Here is a 24,223-nt window from a genome sequence, read left to right on the forward strand (position 1 = left end):
AATAATCCTTTACGCTATTTAAATTTTTAAATATATTTATTATAGACTAGTAATTAAAACTTTTAAAATAAAGATAGTTTTTAAAAAGAAAACTAAACAAATATTATTAAATTAATAAATTTTTAGATATTTTTTATAATAATATATAAAATAAATATCTATATTTTAAAGCTAATACTTTATTTTTTTATTATTAATTTTATATTACAATAGAATTCAGATTTTTAATATAATTATTAAAATTTAAATTATTTCAAAAACATGGCCTTTTAATAGAAGATTAGAATAAATAAAATTATTTTTAGAGTACTTTTTATTATTTACTTTTATAATAGTATCTTCTTTATATATATATCTACTAATCCTTTAGTATTATAATATAAAGACTGTTATCTTTAATTATTTAAAAACTTAGCTTTTATATATATATTTATAACGCGATTTTGATATATATTTTATAATAATCTTATAGAACTAGCCTTACAAATTATCTATTTAAAATATCTTTTCAATATCTCTTATTTTCGTTGAACTGTAGCTCTTTAAAGTTAGTGATCTTGGGTTATTTTGTATGGGAAAAAGCGGTCGTCAGGTGGGGCCGGTCGTCAGGTGATAACGTGCGGTATCCACAAGCAATTTAAAACACATTCTTTCCACTATCTCGATCGCCAATTCCGCGTACCCATAATAGGATGGCATCTAATCAGATTGTAGCCGATCCCGTAGTGACTCCCTGTCAGGAGCACAACCGTCTCTTTGAATAGCTCCTTTCTAATCATAATTTGCCTATGCGCCTCCGCTCCCGCGATTTTGCTATTTGGCACGAGACTGACTTCGAATTTTTTATCCGTGACATTAAAAACATGCTTAGAGTATGGGCGGAGGAGATCTACGACGGCGGCTTGTTTTCTAATATATACTTTAAGATCCATCCTTCTGATGCTGTCATCTGTCGTATATATAATATCATTGGTTTGGCTCGACGTGAATAGAACCCCTAGTAAGCCTCTTCTCTTCTTAATAACTGCGATGGGCCGATGGCTTGCCTGACTTTGAATAGCGTGAGCGATAACGAGGACTAGTTGCTCGTCTGTCTGGGCTGTATTAGGCCCGACCGGGAACTGGCCCTAGAGGGTTGATATAGTCTTATCGTGTCTCCTTTATCTTGATCTAGTACGAATTCTTGCCCTTCTCCTTTTCTTAGATAATTGATACTGATCAATAGCTAGGATGGAAGAAACGATGACGGCTATTAGTGGGGAACTTTGGGGCTTTGTGGTAGATGATATACTTTAGTGCCCTTTCGGTATACACAATAAAATCTTCTCAAACGCATATAAGGGGAACTTTCACCCTATAATCTTATGTGTCAGCAACTTAGGGGGAAGCTATAAGTCAAGGCATATACATATTCTTCCGGCTCCTCTATATTATGGTTATTTAGGTAACAACTTATATAACACAGTTTGCCTTACCGCAGTTGGATTAATAGCACGCTTCTTTTTCTTGTTTGAAGTATTCTAAGTACAGAATAAGTAAAGATAGACATAAAATAAAATACACTGCGGTTTTTTCGAGGCAGAGAGTACCCTTTCTTGAAAAACTAACGTAAGACAGAACCAACAGATAATAAACTGAATACTTTTAAAAATACTGGAATAAATCGCTAGTAACATAGTATATATTGTAAAGCTATCTATATATACTAATTATTAATTAGCGCCAAAGACAGACACTATTTAGCTATAGTAACCAGAAAAGATAACAGTCAAAAAAAATACATCATGCAGGAGATCCTCCGTATGATTAAGCATAAACGCCTCTAATAAAGCAATTTCTATACAGTCGTTCCGGGAAACGGTACGCGGTATCATGTCCAAAGCGCATGGGATTGACTTTCCTTTAGTCATGTAACTTGAGAAACATGGATCGCAATTATTAAGATAGAATAATCATCCAAACTAGATACAGTCCGACCCGAAATGTCCTTCTACGTTTTGGACAGCCGGAGCTTGTTTTCAAACCCTAGTTCCGAAGCCCTAGTTCATCAGAAACGGTTAGCCTATATTTCCGGCCCGTCTCTGCCGTGAATGGTATTACTTAAAACGTAAACTCAAAATAACCAAACAATACAATGACCGCCAAGAATACACCCCGCCTAGATTTCATGCCGTCACAATTCGCAAGGCCACGTGTGCTTTCCATCTTGCAACCGACAAACGAGATGGCACGGCATCTCGACCCTCGACAGCATAGAATGGTTATCCATATGATACGTAGCAAAAGGCTATCTAACACACAGATTGCCCAGATTTCCAAATGTAGCGAGCGGTCTGTCACCGAGCTCCGCAGAAAGCTGCGCCTGTATGGCACCGCCAGACCTCATCTTGTCCGCGCTGCCCGGCCATCGAGTATCACTCCTGTAATGCTCGAGGCGTTATGTGACCATCTTACTGAAAAGCCAGGCCTCTATATCGAAGAAATGGCTGTCTTCATATGGGATGAATTCAACATCCTTCCATCAACATCCAGCATTCAAAGAGCCCTTGCCCGGCAAGGTTGGACAAAGAAGCAAGCGCGACAGAAAGCAAAAGAACAGAACCCTCAACTAAGAGCTTTCTACCAGCATAAGCTGTCACAGTTTCGGTCCGATCAGCTTGTTTTCGTTGATGAGTCTGGCTGTGATAAACGTGTAGGATTTCGACGTACTGGCTGGTCTCCCCTGGGTGTGACCCCGGTCCAAATTTCTAAATTTCACCGGGGTCAACGTCACCATATACTCCCAGCATATGCCCAGGATGGTATTATTATCTCCGACATCTATCAAGGTTCGACTGACGCTACGGCCTTTGAAAGTTTCATCCAGCGGCTTCTTCGACATTGTCGGCGATTCCCAGCGCCAAGATCCGTGATAGTTATGGACAATGCATCCTTCCATCGCTCAGATCGTGTCCAACAGTTGTGCTCCCACGCAGGAGTTAAGTTACTCTATCTGCCACCTTACTCGCCAGATTTCAATCCTATCGAAGAATTTTTTGCTGAATTAAAGGCTTATATCAAGAAAGCTTGGCCGAAATTCGCAGAGGATCCTAGTCAAGGCTTTCATTCCTTTCTTCGAAAATGTGTCCAGACGGTTGGCGAACGAGAGAAGAGCGCGGAGGGCCACTTCCGACATGCAGGTATATCAATAGAGTACCAAGGAGGTAGGTCAGCCTCTTATATCGGTTGTGGCTCATGGCTCTATTACATTTATGAGAACAGTTACTAAAGCCGAATTTCTAGTATTAGTGTAGTTGAACAACCTAAGGCTATTCATCAAGCCTGCCTGTGTGGGGCCATACAGTTACGAAGACTTGTACGGTGCGAGGGTTATAGATGTTAGATGATAATATATATAGTTTCTAACGGACGGACCTTTAATCAACAACTAGTGTACCTGTCATATCTTCCTACTTGTATACAGTACCACTTTAAACATGCCAGAATAAATAGATGGATGCGGGGCCGGCCCGACATCTCTCTAGAGGCAATATAAATGATTCATCCACTTCATAACGTGATTTTCTGAAATCTGATGGGCTGACCTAGAGCCACATATCGTAACTACCGGTAAGCCGTCAACGTCAATCGTAGGCGTTAAGACATCATAGCGGTAACGATCGAGCTACTTACGAAATAGCGGCACTCACCGATATATAACCAAGACATGCCTTGATCTAGAGAAGATCATCAGAATGTTCCTCCATTGTCCAACCGGACAGCGATGAAGATTTCACCTGCTTGTCACATTCAGCAATATCACGAATGAAACGACGGGCAGTCCCTATTTGAATGCCTTCATCAGTGAAGAAGCCTGGATTTGGGTCCTCGAGGATAAGCTCAAGGTCCATGTGCCTCTTCAGGACCGCATCACGAGCCCTTCGAAAATCAGCTTTGTAAGCCTCATCACTGTACCGTGACTCCAACCATTTGCAATAATTCTTTACTGCTACTACTTGGTCCCCTTGGATGACAACGTGGGGAGATGAGGACCTAGGTGGCGATGGCGATATCACGGAGCTCCTCGATTCCTGGGCTGGCAGCACATTGATGCTCACTGGGTGATACGAAGATCCACTAGCTGGCGTGGTATTCTTTTTAGATTTTCTTCCTGTCTGACTCTCCAGAAGTAGGTCTCGACGGATATCGCGTGGCACATCACCATGGCTCTCGAGTTTGCCGCCCTTTTCCACATAATCAACCAGTCGATCAATGTGTGGCTCTCTGAGTTTGTAGTGTTTGCTGTCTTTTGGATCTTCCCAGCACCAGTCAGAGTTCAACTGGCATGAGCGGACGTTGCATTGCATGAGCTCATATACAGTGTTCCACGCAGAGGGTCGCCCAGTTCGCTCTTCTTCTTCAGCAATATATGCATCACGCTCAGCAAGCATAATATTTGTGGCGGACACACGACCCCTTTTTTCGCCTTTCCTGGCCGGGGATGCATTATTTCCGTGGTCATCCTGCCTATAGCTAAAGGCAATGCTAACGGTAAGCTTTTTCGCGATGCGAAGTAGATTACTCCATTTACATAATTGTCTTTCCACGGGCGCCCAATCAATGGTGGTGGCGTTATAGAACTGTTCCAGCGGACACTGCTTTCGTTCATCGACCTCGACCTTAATGGTTGTACTTTCAGATCGAACCCGTTGGTTGGGCTTTCTTTTTGTTTGCACCATATTGTCAAGATCCACTTTTAGATATTTCTCCCAGAACCGGCTGGGAGCTACAACCAGGTCCTTCTCAGTCACATTACCCACCGGCTTATTATTGAGCAGCAGTTTCCACTTGACTGTGTAGCAAACGTATCGTGGTGGCTGCTGATCGTATTCGCCTCCTCTCTCCCATTCAGCCAATGGGAGGAACCCGAGTCGATCCAGCGGCGGTTGTGGCAAGGTATGATGCGGGGAGGGGCTAGGAGAGTATACGGTGGAACGGCCGAAGTTACCTGGGGTGGGGGCGTACCGAGAATCGTCGTCCCATGATTCTCCGGGCTGAGAGGCATCATAGATAAAGAGGTTATCCATCATTGCCAAGGGATGCAGGAACTACAACCTAACTTCGATAAGTATGACACGTCAGCATTGAACCTATTGATGCCTAGCAAGGCGTCCATCACTGCAGGGCTAGCATCATCATAAGCAGGGGAGAGTTTGCGAAGCCAGGGGAAGATACCACAGATTCTGCTGTACCTGCCAGGTTGCAAGAGCCTCAGGTACAGTATGCAGCAGCTGATCGTGAGATGCAGGAGAAGGTCAACATGTTGACAGATCTCCGGTTCGAGAAGGCACCACTGAGTTGTGTTTGACTTGTTTGCATCGAATCTTCGAGACCAGAACGAGCAAACCAGTCAAACACCAAGGTATCGGGCCGTTATTTCTCCATCTAGAGAATGGATTATTCCCCACCTCACTTGGAGGGACCGGATCGAACCTTCGGCTTTGAGTTCTTACCCCTCAAGAGCGGTATCTGTGTATCGTACTCCTGCTCCACAGTAGCTCACATACTGTATCCCGCAGTATTTGTCCGCGGCCAGCAGATGGCGGATCGCTAGCCATGTGTGCAGAGTTGGGCGACATGTCTTGTGCAGCACGCTAAGGCAGCTGAGGCACCTGTGCCACGTCAACATCGGCGTGAGTGAGTGTCGGAAGCATCTCAACTCCTTCCAGTATTCTAAACTCATTATGACCGCTTTCAATTCATAGACCACTTTGCAAGTAGCAGCCAACTAAAAGCGTATACCTCCACACTGGCACCGCCACCTCACGCTCCTCTCCTCATAAGGCCTCATTCTGAGTTTGTCCAGTGTGCAGCCGGCTCACTGCCAAGCTGAGCCCACAATGCCCACCCTCGACCCGAACCTCTACACCGTCGCGTGGATCGCTCCACTCGAGATCGAGGTACAGGCTGCCAGACATATGCTGGATAAGGTGCATTTGGGAGGATTTCCTGTCGGCCCTGGCGATGACTATTTGTTCCACGCGGGTGAGATCCACGGACATAATGTCGTGATCGCCACGTTTGCTGCCGGCCAACGGTACGGCACAAACTCTGCAGCGTCTCTCGCAAGCCACATCAAAAAGTTTTTTTCAAACCTATGGTTTGGGTTTCTCGTAGGCGTTGCTGCGGGTCTCCCGAACCTCTCATGCTCGCCCCCTTGCGACATCCGATTAGGCGATGTTATTGTGGCATATTCTCCTCCCAGCGGCGATCCCCCAGCAATTGTACCTTACGGACTGGGGAAACAAAAGGGAGGCGATGACTTTGAGTTGCTGTGCAACGGACATTCCTTACCTCAAACACAGCGCATTGTGGGGTCCGCGATCGGTAAACTCAAGGCGGAAAAGCGAGACACCCAGGCGATATTGGGCTACTACAGAAATATAACGGATGCAGCCACGCAGTTTCCAGACCCGGGGCAGGAAAACGACTTTCTTTATCTATCTGATGGTGATCAACCAGTTCCACGACAACGCCGACCGGACGCTGAACGCACGCGTGTATGGTACGGATCGATCGGGTCCGGCGATAGGCTGCTGAAAAGTCACCAAGATCGGGATTCAATAAGGGACAAGTACGGTGTAATTGGCCTAGAAATGGAAGCTGCGGGTGTCATGAATGAAATCCCGGTGGGAAACATTCGAGGGGTTTGCGATTATGGCGACGAGCGGAAGAATAAAGACTGGCAGCCTTACGCAGCGGCGATGGCAGCGGCGTTTGCAAAAGCAGTGTTGGCGGAAATAATTCAAAAGCCTGCCGCACCATCTGCAGGCGTCAAAATAGGTAAGTTGTTACGACATTCCCTTAAATTATGCTTGATAATAATTTGGCTTACTTGTCCAAGACTTTACAGATAAAGATAATTCCTGCCTGCGCGACTTGCTGGTCGCCGATCCAGAAACTGAGCGACGACGTATCGAGGCCACGAAGGGCGGTTTACTGGATGATTCATTTCGATGGGTCTTGGGTAATGCTGAATTCCAGAAATGGCATAGCAACTCTCAAAGCCAGTTACTTTGGATCAAGGGCGATCCTGGCAAGGGCAAGACCATGCTAATAATTGGCATAATTAATGAACTGTTACAACAAGTTCAGTCACACTCGTCACAATCAATTGCTTACTTCCTGTGCCAAGCAACTGATCCCAAACTGAACAATGCCACCAGTGTCCTCCGGGGTTTGATCTACATGCTGATCCGACAACAGCCACATTTAATTTCTCACTTGCGAGAAAGATATGACACCGACCCAAAGCTGCTTGAAAGCGGGAATGCATTTTACAGCTTGTCTGTAATATTCGACAAAATGGTTCAAAACTTATCAAACGCCACGATATTTCTGCTGATCGATGCCCTTGATGAGTGTGAGTCGGGTCTACCCGAATTACTCCGATTTATTACCGCGACGAAGTCGACTTCATCCGTTCAACTGAAGTGGGTTGTCTCGAGTCGTAATAGAGACGATATCGAGCAAGCACTAGAGTTTGATGATAAGAAAGACAAGCTCAGCCTGGAGCTTAATGCGCATCATATCTCTGATGCTGTTGCGGCATATATTAATTATAGAGCCTCTCAGTTGACAGCACTTCAACGCAATAAAGCCCTCTTAGAACAGGTCAAGGACCAACTTCTTCGAGGATCAGATGGCACATTTTTATGGGTGGCTTTAGTAGTTCAAGAAATGCAGAAGTGTCGGCGTTCGGCAGAGATGGCTGAGCTGTTGGAAAGAACTCCCCGAGGCTTGATCCCACTCTATGATCGAATGCTTCAACAGATTCTTCGTTTTGATAATCTGAATCGCGACTTGTGCATATTAGTCCTCTCGATTGTGATTCTTGCATACCGACCGCTTCACCTGCGTGAACTGGGTTGCTTGGCGAGCTGGAATGAGTGGCAATACAGCTCTGACGATTTGGAGAATGTTGTGAGCATGTGTGGATCATTCTTTACAATTCGAAATAAGCATGTTTATCTGGTACATCAATCTGCAAGAGACTATCTCAGTGATGACAAGGTATCTGGTACAGTTTTCCCTTCAGGGCCCTTTGCAATACACTACAGAATAGCCCGTGAGTCTCTACGCAGCCTTTCGATCAAACTACGACGCGATATTTACAATCTCGGTGATCCAACTATTTCAGCGTCCGAGATAGCAAGCCCCCCACCCGATCGTGACCCTCTAATCGACCTGCGATATAGTTGCACGTACTGGGTTGACCATTTTATGAACGACATTTTAACATCTAATACTGGGTCTATTTTAAAAAACTATACGATGGCTTCGGACTTCTTCAAGAAACATCTACTTCACTGGCTCGAGAGTCTCAGCCTTATTGGTGAGATCCGATATGGGATCTTAGCTCTCAAAAAGCTTGTCCGCCTACAGCAGGTATGTGATCTAGAAATGCTAAAAAAAAATAATTACCTGACATGATTTAGAAGCAAGTTTCGGCTCAAAATGGCCCGAATGTTAGTAGACCGAAGAAGATATTAACAAATCTTGTTACTCGGACAGGGCTAAGATCGCTGGTCTCCGAACAATCTACCGGTCATAAGCAGCATCAGTCAATCTTCAAAGAGTTTGAGAGGTTTGCGACTAGCTATGGGTTTATCATACAAGAGGCACCATTACAAGCATACAGCGCTGCACTTGTATTCTGTCCTCAGGCTAGTGAAAGCAAGAAGCTTTATTGGAGCGAATGGCTGGACTTTCTAGATCGTGCATTTGTTATGCCAGAGGAGTGGGATCCATGCGTGCAGGTACTAGAGGGCCATAGCGATTGGATCAGCGCAGTCGCCTTCTCTCCAGACGGGCAGACGGTCGCGTCCGCTTCACGTGATAAGACCGTGCGGCTCTGGGATGCAGCCACCGGAGTTGAGCGTCGTACCCTACAGGGCCATAGCTATGCAGTCACCGCAGTCGCCTTCTCTCCAGACGGGCAGACGGTCGCGTCCGCTTCACGTGATGAGACCGTGCGGCTCTGGGATGCCGCTACCGGAGTCGAGCGTCGTACCCTGCAGGGCCATAGCTATGCAGTCAGCGCAGTCGCCTTCTCTCCAGACGGGCAGACGGTCGCGTCCGCTTCACGTGATAAGACTGTGCGGCTCTGGGATGCCGCCACCGGAGTCGAAAATGATAAACATCATCTTGATGTAACACTAACTACCTTGTCATTCTCGGACAATGGCTGTCTCAAGTCTGACCGCGGTTTACTTTGTTTGAACCACCAAACTTCTGATTTCATTCAACAGCAAGAAAATGAAATATTCGTAGGTGAGAAATGGGTGATTCACAACGGGCAGCGTTTGATCTGGCTTCCTCCAGACTATCGGGCGACATGTGCGGCTATCAATAGGAACAATGTGGTTCTTGGTCATGGATCAGGGCGCTTGACATTTTTATGGTTAACTTAGCGAATTCTATCCTGTTCTGCGCGTCATATTTTCAGATGTTTCCCGACTATCTTACCCACTCTCTGGATCTTCTAATATCTCCGTAAAAATGGGGCTTGGGGGGCCCGTTGTTTATATACTTGTGGTGAATTTGCCACTCTGGAATTCCAGAATATTCTAAATCATCACCGGGCTTAAGTACTAATCAATGTGGCTAGTGGCAGACGGCGAGATAGTGTTCCGAGGCTCTCGTGAACTTCGGTGTTGCTGATGTCAAGTTAATTATCTGATTTCCTCTACCGTCTTCCGTACTATGTCTTTTCTTACCAAGTACGCCAAGCCGTGCATATTACTTGAATAATGCATCGTACTAGCTTTAGTATTAGACAGTGGCCTGCTGGTTATTCTTCAAACATAAACTCTTGAATAAGCATCGCATCATATTGGATCTTCTAAATCGGTCATTGCAGGCCTCAATTGTCGGTGAAACAACTTACAGCAGGACCAAAATCGAGAGTCAAGAGTCTATCTAGAAAGGCGGTACCCAGACTGGTTCGCTGCCGTGACGTACGGAATACCAAGTGTTCAGTGACAGTTACTTGTTCGATACGAAACTTATTTTTCTCATCCGTACCCATTCTCCTTGGCACTAGCTCGATTCGTTTTAGGTTAGGGTTTGGAAAACAATTTGTCCATGTCAAAGGCAGAAGGACATTTCGGGTGCCTCTGTATGATCTCGTGCGTACGTAATTTTGTTTTGCCAGGATCCACTCAGATTCTGGTACTATGATCCGAACGCAGCGTAATCGGGTGCAATTTGATGCCGCTTAGTATTTCTGACCTGACTGAGGATGAGGAGCCAAAGATGATGTTTAGAATACGTCGGCTGCCAAGAGGCACGAGCTCGAGGGTATATAAGCAGCATCAGCTGTTGAAGGTTGTCCAGTGTCTTTGTTCTCCTCTTTATTCAACGTGCAAACGAATACAGGCTTATAAAACCTCCCATAACAATGATCTTCCTGCCACGTGAGATAATCGACCGTATAGTCGGTCATCTTCCACTTCTATCTTCCACTTCTGTACATCGCGCCATTGATATCAAGCCGCATCCACGTGAGGCTACGGCCTTCAACCTTTGGAATTCCATTTTTAAAAGCGAAGAATGGCTTGACAAAATTGTGAACGAATTTGGTGCCAAGCCATTTCTTGTCGGCTACAATTTGGATGACATCACGGTGCCTACCGATCAGAGGAAACACAAAACCATATTCATGTTGCTACACAGTGCCGATCTATCTGGTGATACGAAATACAAAACATCCGGCGACATCCGGCGATCGAAAGACGAGAGATGAAGAGAAACTTTTTTGCCAATGTTTAAGAGACGGTTACCAATTCAAGAAGGGAAGCAACGAGATTTTGTTCAGAGCTATCGGCGTCGTACTTAATATCTCTGAACCGCTGCGCGGGTATGAGTGGGTTCCACTAGGGACAAAGCGTCTGAAGCGACTTGTCAAGTCTCAGGATGGCAAACTGCAATCTCGTTATTCTTTCTTTACCGACAAGCAAGTCAATGTAGTCGAGTCGCCTGAGATTGTCGGTATTGGAGGCCCTATTTTCAAACAAAAGGCAATTGGGCCCGTCTTGGCACTTAACCTTGTCAATTCTGGAACAAGGTTGCAATTTGTCTTCACAAGAAATGAGAGGGATAACTTCTCAGTCGCTTCAATAGAAGGCAACCGAAGATACGCTAACTATTCTACAATAATATCATCATTTCGGAGATGACTTAGAGGGCTATGTGGCTAGATATTACGGGATATTCCTGCCGCTGGTTGTCATACTGTACTGTGCGATAATCACATTTTAGAATTACGGAGCCTCTTATCTTAGTATTAGGCTTTGAGAAGAAACGAAAAAGTCGTCGCTCATATATCTTTTATTGGAAAGATACTATGGTAGATTGGAGGGCTTAGTCGGAAATAGCTAACGCGCTGATGTGAGCTTTACTAATTTTAAACAAATAAAGCCCTTCGAACTATATAGTACAACATATATATATACAATTCCTAGATCTTATGATGATTAACTACTCTGAATGCAAAACATTAATAAATGCATTAGAACGACAAATCTTTGCTTGCTATAGGACTGCATACAGATTGTTTAAGCAATTTTTCCTATCTAATATATGCCATGCTCCATTTTAGCGTCAGCAACTAGGGCAAAGCCCGCTTTGGTCAAATATTTTGAACATCACACGAGCGCTTCCATTGTTTCAATTCATATTCAGAATGCCATCCTATCTGAAGACATAGGAACTCCCTAGTACCATCCGGATTCAATCGCTGTGATAAACAAAGTTTAGTTGAGTCCGTAGCTTTGTTCGTTCCGCATGTTGTGAATAGACCTGCAGTGATTAGGCTAACGCAGTAACCCTCCAAACGCAGTAGCCCTCCAAACGGAATAGCAACTCTCCAGATGCAAGGAACCTAGGCGTCGGATGGCGCTGTCTCGTGTCTATTGGCTTCCTCCGGGTCACAGGCAATTGCTTTGTCACTAGGACTTTTCGACTGGGTTCTGTCTATATACCTGGCAGCTAAATCTTCCCACTCTATTCGTTGCAGTTTTGGGTAATATACTGCCTATACATAGTTAGAAAACATACTAGGATAAACCTCGGGATAGAATCATACCAGTTCCTCTTGCGAGGGATTCCATTGGCCGTCGGAGTTGAAAACCGAGATCTGTCCATTGTGTTTTAACCGAACCATCAATATGATGTCCGCGTCACACACCTTGCAGAACTCGAACGACTTTAGGAACAGGTTGTTTTTCCGGCGGGTTCGCTGCTGACGTTTTGACTTAAGACCTTCACTACTCGGTGTTGGATCTTTCTCGGTTTTGTCGCCATGTTTTATACGTTCAGTAGTCTCGGGCTTCACGGACAGGAGAAAAGCTGGGTTTAAGTATTCGGGCCAAGCGTTCATGTGGCCATTATGCTTTCTTTGTTTTCAAACTGGAACAGCCGGTGGTATACCAGGTGCCTGCGACCACCGGCGACCACCGGCGACCACCAGCGACCACCAGCGATCAGCAGTGGCATCTTTCCATCACTGCTAACATTTGCTCTCATCCTATGCTGCTGCTGGAGGACGCTGGACGAATAAGGCCCAGAAGCCCAAAGTATAGCGATAGAATCATATAAGTCAAGTCCTTTTAAAGAATTCAAACGCAAAATGCTTGCAAGTATAAACGCATCGCAGGATTGTGCATACCGAATTATAAAATATTATAAGACAGGCGGCATCGAGAATAAAACATAGGACGGGGGTGAGTGCCATCGAGTATGAGTCATTGTGGCAGTGGAGGCAACAACGTTTCAGATTCGATAATCAATCTCCACGGGCAGCCACTGAACACCAAACGATGCCAGGAACGCGGCGCACAACTCATAACAGGGTGCGTAGGGAGTATTCGCCGGAACCTAGACCAACAGGGTATAGTGGTCGCCAATGATGGTCAGTAGAGGCCAGTGATCATCGCTATTTGCCAGTGGTCTCCGGAGGGGTTGAGTTTCGGACACCGGACGCAGGACGCAGGTTGAGGACAGAAGCTGGGGTGTTGTCGCAATACTTAATTAAGATAAAGAATTGCCTCCCTTCAATCCCAGCCTAGAATTTACCAGTATACGCAAGCCGCAAGGCCTTGGCGGTCTGCCGCAATGGATTGAATCAAATAGGAGCTGTCGGTGGAAGGCACACGGAGGATTGATGTGATTAGGTATCCTTGCCGTCCAAAGCAGAATAGCAATATCACTCCAATGAGCGATTAAAAACAGTCTATTAAGTGCATATCATTATAGCCCATTAATCATCCGCCTTTTCTCCCGCTCAAAACAGTCCAGACGTTTGTTAGCACTCTTCTCCAAGGGTCCGGCCTCCCGTTTGCGCTTTTGATTACAAATGAGACCCAGTGGCATTCGGCGTTGAGGTTGTAGGGTTGAGCGCTCAAAGTCGATAAACATCACACAGCGGTCCTGCTCGTTCCAGGTCATATTCCCCGGTATGGGATCGCTATGAAGCACACCAAAACTATGAATCTTTCGCAGGGATATCCCTGCTCGTTGAATCATCTGATGGCGATCGAGCGCATGCTGACGGGCAAGAGTTCTTCCGGCGAAGCCCATACACATCAGTTGAACGATCTCCGCGATACCATCATATGAAAACGGGCGGTGAAGCTGCAGACTGCCAAGGAAAACTGGCACAAACGTCCCTTGAACTGAGGCAAGACGTGAATATACGAGCTCCTCGTGCTTCAAACCGTTCACAAATTCCATCGGCACGCCTTTTCCCACAAATGTATAACCGTGAGACCAGAGAGTGATTTTAAAAAGTGCCCCACGTTTCCCATGCACATGTAGCGATTCGCACCCTAATTTTGTGTTGGGGCGCAAACTAGGATGAGAGAGCTGCTGCTTGAGCCGTCGCATAAGGGTTGTCCGGTTTAATCGGTGTCGTTCAATCCCATGATCAGACACGTTGGGGCAATTTCGATCCAAGTTCCGCCCTTTGACCAGGCCTAGAAGGCACTCTTGGGTGCAGTACTGCCGTGACTTGCCTTGGGAGCGTGATCCGTGCGATTTAAGACCCGTCGATAAAGACGAGGAACTCGATGGGTGAGAAAGGCGGGACTCTGGAGGTCGTCGACTTGGAGTATTAGGATCGAAACCATCTTCAGAGTCATCATGACCGGATGGTCTTGAGCCCCGCGAAGGGTTACAGATCGCGACAACGGCAGATCTGGATCTAGTCTTGACAGGAGATACTCGGGAGTATTCCAAGCGACTTCGAGGCGATGGTTTAAAGTCAGAAGCAGGGATGTCCTTCTCCGCGATCTCCTCCAAAAGATCGTCGTACATCATCTCCCAAGTCTTTAATTCATCGGCCGCCCAGTTTGTCCAGGCGATATCTCGTATCGGTTCTCGCAAAGCGCGAAGAGTGAACGCCACCATCTGGCCGACTGCAGTCAGATGCAGTCGATTGTCGCTATCGAGGTCGCCTGTCCATCCGGTGGCTAAGCCGACATCCTCCTTCGGCACAGAAAGGTAGTAGTACACTGTAGAAGGATCGTGGTCCAGGACGCGAAGGTATATGTACGCCTCACCGGTGCAGGCCAAGCCGAACTCTACCCCACAAAGGATCATATAAGAGAACGTTTGAGTAATGATTGCGGCCACAATACGACGACATATGTCCTCGGGTGATTCTTCTCCCTGCACATGGAGGACCTCGTCCAGATCCATATCTTGAAGGCCAGCCCTGATGTGAGCTAGGGAGACCTTGTGAGGTGCCTTGTACTCAACAATGAAAGCCGGAACCTTCTCTTCTGGGCTTTTGTTGTAAACACAGAACTGGTCTGCTCGAGGCCGAGAAGTCCGTGTTTGTGTATTTTTCTGACCTCTCTGCGGAGATTGCGCTGCACGGCCGACCTTGGATTTTGCGGCTAAGCGGTTCGAGCGACGGGGCTGCCCTTGAGACAAGCTCAGAGAGCCCATGTCTGCGACCATATTCGACTCATCTGTTAAGGTGTTGGCGTGGTTTTCGAAAGCGATATCGCCCTTCAAACAAAAGATTTGCCGAAGTTGAGGGTTCGCGTAAAGCTGTGTCACGACGGAAGCGACGCGCGACTCCACGGTCTGTCTTTGAAAGTATCCTAAATCCAACTCGGAGCTTACCATCCTTTGCCGGGCCTCCTTCCCGTATTCTTTTAAAGCCAAAAGAGGTGTAAAATGACGCTCCGTCGTAAACTTGTTGCCCATCAAGCCCTTCCATATTGAAGCCTGTTCGGTCGGAAAACTGGCCCATTCACGAATTTTATCGGGGCGGAGTTTGCGGTCGGCGTTTGCTGGATCGCCCTTGGTTGATGAGCTTTTATCTTGTTGTATGGAAAGCCCGAGGAATAAATGCAGATGGCAGCCATCAAGGAATTCGGGGAGTGTCGTTTCTTGGATTTGAGTCATTTGAGCTCTCAGTTGTTCCTCAGCCTGGTCTCGTAGTCGTCGTTCTTCTTCTCGTAGTCGTTGCTCCTCTTCAAGGCGCCGGCGTAGATCTTGTAGCTCTTGCTGAGACATTTCGGATGTCGTTGTATGCTAGTCATTATCAAACTGTGATGGTTTTGGGTAGGCCCAAAGGATTCATCACTGATATGAAAGCAGGTGGGTGAGAAGAGACTCTGCAGGGTGTTGTTGTTTGCCTGACGCGTCAGGTCGGGTGATTTCATTCGCCGTCCCAGCCTATCATAATCGATGGTTATGCGGGAACCGCCCCACCGCTTGTGAGCAGTAGAGGTGGTTAATAATACTTATTTACATCTCTGATGTCTGCATAAATCGAGGGCTTGGCTCCACTTGGGCATTTGCCCAGGGTTCGTCCTCTTCAACCTCAGTACGCCTTATTTTGGAGGCTAGGCATTACCGGAAGTTGTTTGGAACTATCTGTCGGACCCCCTCTAACAACTTACCTCTTATGCCTGCCGGCTTATTTCGGGCCCGGTCTTGTAAATCAGCTATTTCTCACTATCTCTACGGTGTTTCCCTCGAATCTCAGGCTGTTGTTCCGGCCAACACCCATCTCGTTGCGTACCGAACTTCATCGATAACTCCGACTATCATCCCTCACTACACTCATTTTCCATTTCCACGATTCCTGCGGCTACCCGCTAGAATGTGCATTGCTACCGAACATATGTGTGAGTCATTCTATGGCCAGTAGGACGAAGACGATGGGCTTTGTCCAGGTGACGCGGTGCTGGCGCCTCAGCTGATACTTCAGAACAAGTGTTTGGAAACAGTGACGTCACCTTGGTTGGCTCGCAAGCACCTGCGGATGCGGTGGTTCCGCAAAGACACGATTGGTTGACACTACAGAATGCCTTTCTGCAAGACTAATAATATCGATTCTGCAGTCCGATGGGCGTATAGAGATACTGCCTTATACTGAACTGATGGGAGTCCGTGTCTCTTAATCCTTGTTTCTTTTGTCATAGCTCCTGTCAGTGAGGAATCGGAAACTTGGCGTTATCGGGCAATGATTGGTAGATACTCGCTGCGGATGTGGGGAACCACAGATAGCCCCTATTGGACCGCTTCTAACCGATTTCGTGTAAACAGTACCGTCCGCTACGAGGGTCGGACAAATTTTGCGGTACGTTCATTCAGGAGGGAGGATACCCCGCAGGAAGTTGCGAATACGCTGACCCGGGTGCCTCGGGGCTCGGAAATCGCATATTGGGAGATCCATTGTTCATGCACAGTAAACAACTTCATTGTGGGGAGCGAACTATGTAGTCTAAAGAATGAGTCGATGAGACGTGCTAGGCCCCAGGTTTTCTCTCTATCCTCAATTTAACGACGGATCCAATGGCGGACGATTCTCTGCTTGAGATATAATGTCGTCCAATTTTTGCTCGATGGGCCGAGGATAGTATGTTGCCTAGCGATATGAGTCCTGTGAGGTGAAAAATCCAACGGGCCTTACCAAATTTGATAATGTATCTAACAATTCTTTCCGAGTAGATGAACCTAAGATATATATTTGTCCGGTTTTGTTGATCCGAACGGCCAAAAAGACGTCAGACTCGCATTCAAGGCTAAATTCTGCGGCTTTCTTAAAGAGCCCCTTCTTACGCCTGTGGCGTTGCTGTGTCTTTGCCCGGACACTGTCCGAGCGACGTTTTCTAACGAACACAGCTTTGTTAGACATCGCGCAAATTTCTAGGTAGATGAGATACAGAATAATCTCAAATTATGGTGTATGGATGTCTATTATATATTGTAAACCACCGCTCTGAGGGCCGTTGCGGAACGACGGGACAGTGGCGTTTGACTTTCCGCAGAATACAATCTATTTTGGAGCCATACCGCAGATAGACCGCATACTGTCGGCACATCATATATAAATAGGCTTAACTTCTCCCGGAGAACTTCATCCAGACTGAGTCCACGTTTACTATCTTAAAGGAAGAATGCAGGGGCAAGACGTTTATGCCATTGTGGTTGGCGGTATCTTGGCTGGTCTTCTTCTAACCCGTGCTGTCTCCAGCCTCACCAGTTGGAGAAATCTGTACTTCCACGTTATATCCAGATGAAATCGAATCACCCACTATCAGTCTTCTCAGATTCGGAGTCCAATTTTGTATAGTTTCCATCTCCTGATTGGAGGCTCTCATTTTGCGTTAGGGCCCAGACGGGGTCTTGGTCAAATGGCTGGCTTTCTTGGGGAGTGTAAGGAGTAATTGGAGCGGTATCGCCTGGACAAACACTTTCCTCCTCGATTAATTGCAGGGTATTTGAACTGAGCCTGTTTTCTTCCTCGTAAGATACAGGCAAAGAGGATTTATAACCTTCATTAAGAATAGGTCTCTCGACATTTCCGGGTGGGAAGAAGTTCATAGTCAAGAAGGCCAATAGATAAAAAGAGATCTGTAGTTACAGGAATAGATGTTGAGGAAGTAGAGCGATAAGTCTAGTGATATTTATAGTCCGGACGCGCTAATTCTGTGACTATAAAGCGCACTATTAACGTAGTAAACCACGCGTTTGGGGTGCTAGCAGCGCGTGAAGTTATGACATAGCAATGGTCTGATGTTACTCGCTCGTATTCGAATAAAGATATTGCAATTTGTCCTAAGAATTTCAAGGTTACTGTACTAGACGAATTGGTGGCGTTTTAGGTTAGATGACATGATATAAGGACCTTTTATACATTATAAATGATGAACATATACGATAGAGTATCATGTGTCTGATGTAGCTACATATCCATTTAAATCATAAGAACTCAGCTAAACCAAGTTTCAAAGCTTGCTATTAACTAAAAGAATTCGAACACTTATGTCGTCAAGCAAGCGGCTTACCTCGCACTTCGAGGTTGTGGTTATCAACCAAAGAGATAGTGAGCGCGGTAAAGTCTGAAATCCCTTTAGACCGAATACTATTTAACAAGCTATATATTTATTTAGATAATATTGACTATGACAGTCAGAGAGATCAGTATCCCAATAATTGGCGAGAGGACAATTTGAAAGGTGTTTGATCTAGCTATCTAGTACTATAGATAACTAATAACTATTGCAGTTAATTCGGTTAATATCAATTATGAAGATGGGTTGTCGGATTGTTCTAGTAAGTTTTCTGAATGATAATACTAAGAGTTATTCCTCGCCTCTATCTAGTCAAATTATCCAGGTGAACTTATATGCAAGATATGTCATAACAGAAGCATTCAAATAGTGCTGGCATGTTGTCATCCGTTTTGTTATACATGCATCAACAAGCTCTACCACGACTCCATTCTTGACCAGGCAGATGGGGTAGTTACAGCTGCCCGTGTGCTGTTACTCAATCAACGTTGGATTCCACGCTGCCCAGGCTGTAGAAGGGATATAATTGGATCCTTCCCAGCTCTCTGTATAGAGCTACATATTTCTCTCCAGTGTCCAAATGATAAACATGGGTAATGTTTTATTGATGGCTTTTACATACAAGGACTCCGAATCAAGCCCCTATAGCTAAGATGATATTAAATTAAGGCCGGAGCATACCCAGAAGTGTTTGATGAATCGTGGTATCAAGATCCATGTACTACCTGTCTGCCTAACTACTAGAGATAATAACCAACCTGATACTACAGGACATATAGTAAAATAAAAGGCATCTAAGGGGATTACCAAATTCATAAAAACTTTAGAACTATAAATAACTTATATCTTATAAGGGATTATAAGAAGGGTTTGAACTATATAAGCACCTAAGCCCCAGCCTATTCTAAGGATACTTTCTTTATTAATAGACTCATTCAGCCATTGACTCTAGCAGCTCATCATATCTAGAATATATTGAAGTTTTATTTCGAATTATAAAACCAAAAGCTATATTATTATATAGGTTTTGATAGAAAGACTAAATTACTGCTTTGTGTAGAGACAACCACTGGGTATTCTGCTGATCCACACGTATATTTACCTTCCCAGGCCAGCCGGGCTATTTCAGCTGAATGAATTATTAAAGCATCTGATCCCTTTACGCACTTAGCTAGACTCATGGAAGGGAAGTATAACAGAGATTTAACTTTACCTCATGACATATGTAAATCCCTGCACCTTTCCAGCTGGCAACGGTTGAACAACCCTTCTTATACTCCCAGAGATAAGGGGACTTTTCCAAGTATGTTATCGGATATATAATATCGTGCATCGGAACAGCGTGTTTGTTTGAATAGCAGTATACATCTACCTTTGAATAATCAAAACAATGTCATTGTAATAGGGTCCGTAAAAAGATACCTTTTTATGAGAACCAAGTCCCATATATCCCGGCTGAGAAAGTAGCCACAGGGCTAGAAGTCGATTCTTCATAATATAACATTTGTCTTTGTTTAGGTACTCTGCAGATACCTGGATACCTCCTAACGCCTCAGCTTTAGATATGTATGTACAAACTTCCTGAGATAGGATACATAGAAAGTCGGAACCAATGCCACCCTCCGGACACTTCTCGTTATTGTATCGAGTAGAGACTAGACTGTAGATAGTAAAGCTTAAATCGTAGGCCAATCATGTCTATTTTCCAAGTCTTTTATCCGGTGCTTTACCCTGTTCGTACGGAATCAGAGTTATGGAGAACAAAAGAGACTATACTGGGGGTGATATTGGTTTCACAACTAGGTATACAATAGAAATACTGTATGAGTTTGCAGTTTATATACATAAGATCTTTAATATTCTTTATTGGAATGAAGGAATGGTTTCATCACAGTCTTTTCTTTTATTTATTCTCATCTAATTCATTCATTATAGAGCATCGTCTGGGTCTATCGGGCTTTCGGGAAAATTTGTGTGCCTCTTTTAGCCACATATAAGTGCAAGTAGTTGTACTGGCTAAAACAGGAATCAATGGACATGTATCTGGGCGGCTGCAGATCCGTTCATCGCTCCTTGAACACGAAGTTTCAATTCTGCTGCTTATAGTTGCCGTACATATTTTGCCAACTTCTAACAACCCATAATCCTCTTTCAGGACATCAGTACACTCTTTTGACGAGAGCATTTTAAGATATATTTTGCGAGGGATGGTGGCGTAATCGTTATCCTGGACTTTCTTAGCAGCCTCATTCAAAGCATACATACCAGATGACGTATTAAGGTGGATATCACATTCAAGGTAAGATGCAAGCAGAATTGATGTTATCGAATACGACTTGTTCCGGATAGATGCCTGTATAAGCCTTGCGAGGAGTCTGGCGCGTTGCGTCATTAGGTGTCGTGAAACGACAGGAGTTATCTCATCCTTTCTCATTAAAGAGTTGACTATAAGCGCCACAGTCTCCACATGATCCCTTGAGCAGGCAATGGACAACAGCGTCTTTAGTGAAGTGATTAAACGATTCTTTTCGAGGATTTCCTGGGCAATGGCAATATTATTCGCCCGGGCAGCTGATCGCAGAACCGATTGTAATATCTTATTACGCAGATAAACCAGACTTTTATCAAGTAGATCGTTTGCGATACGGTGGCCATTCTCATCTATCTTACCCTACTGTCCCTCACCCTACTGTCCCTCAGAATATAACGGACCCCAATGCCACAATTATGGAACTATAACCAAAAGAAGCCAGAGATTCAAGCACTGCGTATGATCAGAGTCATGAATACACGGGACAGATGCAATCCGTCTCCGGCACTCCTCTTTTCGGACCACAAAAGAGGTTAAATCCCGCCTCCAGCTCCAAGCCCATTACGAAAGATGAATCGATCATTACTCCAGAAGTCAGACAAAAGGCCATGGATGAGATACTCTATGACGAGCAAACAAACTATGAGCGTATCCTAGTTGTTTCTAAGGCGGCTACTCAAAAGGAAATGGTTAACGCCTACAAGTACAAGTAGAAATAAAATCATCTGATAGAATAGACTGATCTTCTTAATCTAACGCCAACTCGAAGAAGCCTTAACCCAATGATAGAAACTTGAAAGAGGTATGTTTATCTACACTTCCTAATAGTATTCTCCTCAACGCAAGTGATCAACCCGTTCACAACTTCTAGTGCCATAGATTCCGGACTCAACACTGTATTCCATGATCCAATCGGAAGGTCATTAGATAATTGCCGGAAGTTCCACACAACTCGGATACCACAGCTCCAGTTATCACTTTGCTGGGGAGTAGGCTGCAATTATGTTACTCATGGCTATAAGCAAATTAGAAAAAAGGCTTTATAACTCACTGCCTCTAGAAACGAGAATCCTAGGCTGCCGAATTCCTCTTGGACCAGTTTTGAGAGACGGGTCTCCTTGATGGCTTTGGCAGGATCTGGTTTTGCCATAGAGTCGTAGTGACGTATGATCTCCTCCTTCTCATTAAGTTCCAGTAGGGTAAAGTGGTTTTTCCGATGGTTTATTGGACAAAAATGAACCAGAGGCGCTGGGCCTAAAGTCTGTTTGTGCTTCTCGATCTTCTTTGCCCATCGTGACAATGGTTTCTCAATCTGCTGAACCTGGTTGTTCTTATCCTCATCCAAAGGAATGCTCATATTGTATGTGACATTTGCTGGTTTATCCGATATGTGCATAGCTGCCAAGATAGCCCAGGCATCTAGCCACTTGCCTGGATGAAATCGCTGGAACACATCGCATGACAACTCCACACTTCCGCTCACAGTAAAACCGTCGTAGCCAGGCTTGGACCCGGCCAGAATACTGCTTCGAATCCTCTTAATCAAGTTATCCACTGCCGTGCTGACTTTATTATGCAGTAGGTTTCCCTAACCGAACTGGATTAGTGTAATCTCAATCATCGATAAGCCATACTCACATGCTGCATAAAAAAGGTACTTTGTAGCTCTTCTAGCTCATTATCTGCAAGTAAATCCTCTTCCTGTAGATCGGTATAAAATTTGTCAAGATCCGGGAAGCCCTTCCAGAGGAGAAGTTCCAATTGCGAACTTAGAATATGGAGTAATTTCATATAATACGTGTTGTTTTTGACGTCTTGTATTAGACAGTCCAGCTTTGAAGCATCCATTTTGGTGAACTCCCTATTCCATGTTAATAGACCAGAAAACATCAGTTATAGATAAATCCATACCAGATCTTCGGATGGAATAGTATTCCAATGCCTAGCTCCTTGACAAGCTGGGTTGTTAACTTTTGGCCTCTGCTGAGTTGCGTGGTAATTTGCTTTCGCCGTAAGCGTTGAATCTCACTGATAGTAGATAGGCGGTCCTTAGACATATGAACTGCCTCGTTATGTACTGTAACTTCTCCAACTCCACTGATCCATCTCGGTCGCTCTTCAGGCCTTTCTATGCTATTCAGCACGTGTGTGGCCGCCCCTCGGCGATCTACCAGCTTACCCTTTTTGGTGAAAACTGTGCTTTGTGCAATTCTGATCTGACCATCGTACCATTCCCATGCCCCCATATACTCCAACATATTGAGAATGGTTATCTTTCTTTGCTGGGCCGATCCCATATCAAGTATCTGCATCCATATAGAGCCATCTGACCATGTTTTTCCTGTAGAGGCTGCTAATCTTTCTGCATGATTGCCTTGAAACAATTTGAAAATTCTTTTATGGATATCACTCGGGGTACCATCACGGTTATGGCTCAGCCGATGAATAGTTTGGGCCATCTCGAAGACATCTTCCATAAAAGAGTCATCTCTTGTAATAGAGTTATTGACTGTTAAAGGGAGTGATGGTGTTGTGTCTTTTGTCCCTGAAACCTCCGTGGGCTCCGATGGTTGCTCTTCGTCCGTTGTCTCGGTGGTAGCACTCGTCGCCTCCGCTGAAAGGCCAGTATTGGGGATCACTGTGGATTGTACCTTGTCAGACTGTACCTTGTCATCGATACAGCCCTGAATTCCATTTTTTCTATTAGATCTAGCAACTTTTGTTAGTTCTTGGACTTAAAATTACTTATTAATCCATACCTCAACAAGTGGTTGCTTGTCTTAAAAGACTTACTCGGACGGTAGGAGACATCCGGGTTTGGCCTCCGTTTCCGTGTAGGTGAATGGCTTTTCACACCGGTGGTCTGCTTTTGCGAAGAACCGAGTCTCCCTTGAATCGTATTCGCGATCCCTCGCGCAATATCAGGAGCTTTGTCGCAAAGCCTATATATCATATCATGGAACTAATGAGATTAACACAAGGTAACTTTGGCCAGTTAGGTTGATTTCATACTCGTTGTATATTTAATATTGTCATTAAATCGTCAGGGCCGACCGTGCCAAAAAGTCTTATAAGCAGCGTATCAACTTCATCAAGTATTTCTGATAGGTGGGCCCGGTCACCAATTTCCTCCGACATATTTCTAGAACAGGATATACGCGAGCGATTTGGGGTCAGGTTGAGCAAAGTTGGACATATCGGATATAGCTACATAAAATGAGGGAAACAGGCAACTTATAGCCAAGATGGCCCTTTGCTTTTGGGCATCCTAGGATGCTAGAACGCGGGTGGCTGGGCAGGCAACACGCGAAGGTCAGCTCAAGGGGTCTGTGCGACAGTCAGTCACATCGCTGCCTTTAGGAAAGTCTGATATAATCCTCTGTCTCTGTGATTTTCTGGCCACGAAATGCATAACGCCTATTTTTATTTTATCCTTGGGGGTATTCGTTTCCCCTTTAATCAAGGCAGAATAATGCTCGTATGAATCAGCAGCAAGAAGGGCAAATGTTACGATCTGAAACTACAGCTTTTTTCCCCGACCATAATATGTCGTTCC

General features: G+C 45.0%; 5 protein-coding genes across 5 annotated transcripts; 1 reads left to right on the top strand and 4 right to left on the bottom strand.

Moving 5' to 3' along the window:
* Window positions 1-2,635: 2,635 nt before the first annotated feature.
* Window positions 2,636-2,881, bottom strand: LDX57_008668 (uncharacterized protein; the record flags this gene model as incomplete). Its single annotated transcript, XM_046090390.1, has 1 exon — window positions 2,636-2,881. The coding sequence occupies one exon, from the start codon at window positions 2,879-2,881 to the stop codon at window positions 2,636-2,638; it is 246 nt and encodes an 81-aa protein (XP_045946365.1).
* An 835-nt stretch (window positions 2,882-3,716) lies between these two features.
* On the bottom strand, window positions 3,717-5,069 carry LDX57_008669 (uncharacterized protein; the record flags this gene model as incomplete). The annotated part of the gene is made up of 1 exon (XM_046090391.1): window positions 3,717-5,069. One exon carries the CDS (start codon window positions 5,067-5,069, stop codon window positions 3,717-3,719), a length of 1,353 nt encoding a protein of 450 aa, XP_045946366.1.
* Window positions 5,070-5,879: 810 nt separating this feature from the next.
* On the top strand, window positions 5,880-9,452 carry LDX57_008670 (uncharacterized protein; the record flags this gene model as incomplete). Its single annotated transcript, XM_046090392.1, has 3 exons — window positions 5,880-6,822; window positions 6,893-8,427; window positions 8,478-9,452. 3 exons carry the CDS (start codon window positions 5,880-5,882, stop codon window positions 9,450-9,452), a joined length of 3,453 nt encoding a protein of 1,150 aa, XP_045946367.1.
* A 3,838-nt stretch (window positions 9,453-13,290) lies between these two features.
* Window positions 13,291-15,567, bottom strand: LDX57_008671 (uncharacterized protein; the record flags this gene model as incomplete). The annotated part of the gene is made up of 1 exon (XM_046090393.1): window positions 13,291-15,567. The coding sequence occupies one exon, from the start codon at window positions 15,565-15,567 to the stop codon at window positions 13,291-13,293; it is 2,277 nt and encodes a 758-aa protein (XP_045946368.1).
* Window positions 15,568-21,682: 6,115 nt separating this feature from the next.
* On the bottom strand, window positions 21,683-22,515 carry LDX57_008672 (uncharacterized protein; the record flags this gene model as incomplete). The annotated part of the gene is made up of 2 exons (XM_046090394.1): window positions 21,683-22,255; window positions 22,306-22,515. 2 exons carry the CDS (start codon window positions 22,513-22,515, stop codon window positions 21,683-21,685), a joined length of 783 nt encoding a protein of 260 aa, XP_045946369.1.
* Between the last annotated feature and the right edge of the window lie 1,708 nt (window positions 22,516-24,223).

This window comes from Aspergillus melleus, assembly GCF_016097325.1.
Source record: "Aspergillus melleus strain CBS 546.65 chromosome Unknown contig5, whole genome shotgun sequence".
Taxonomy (NCBI): domain Eukaryota; kingdom Fungi; phylum Ascomycota; class Eurotiomycetes; order Eurotiales; family Aspergillaceae; genus Aspergillus; species Aspergillus melleus.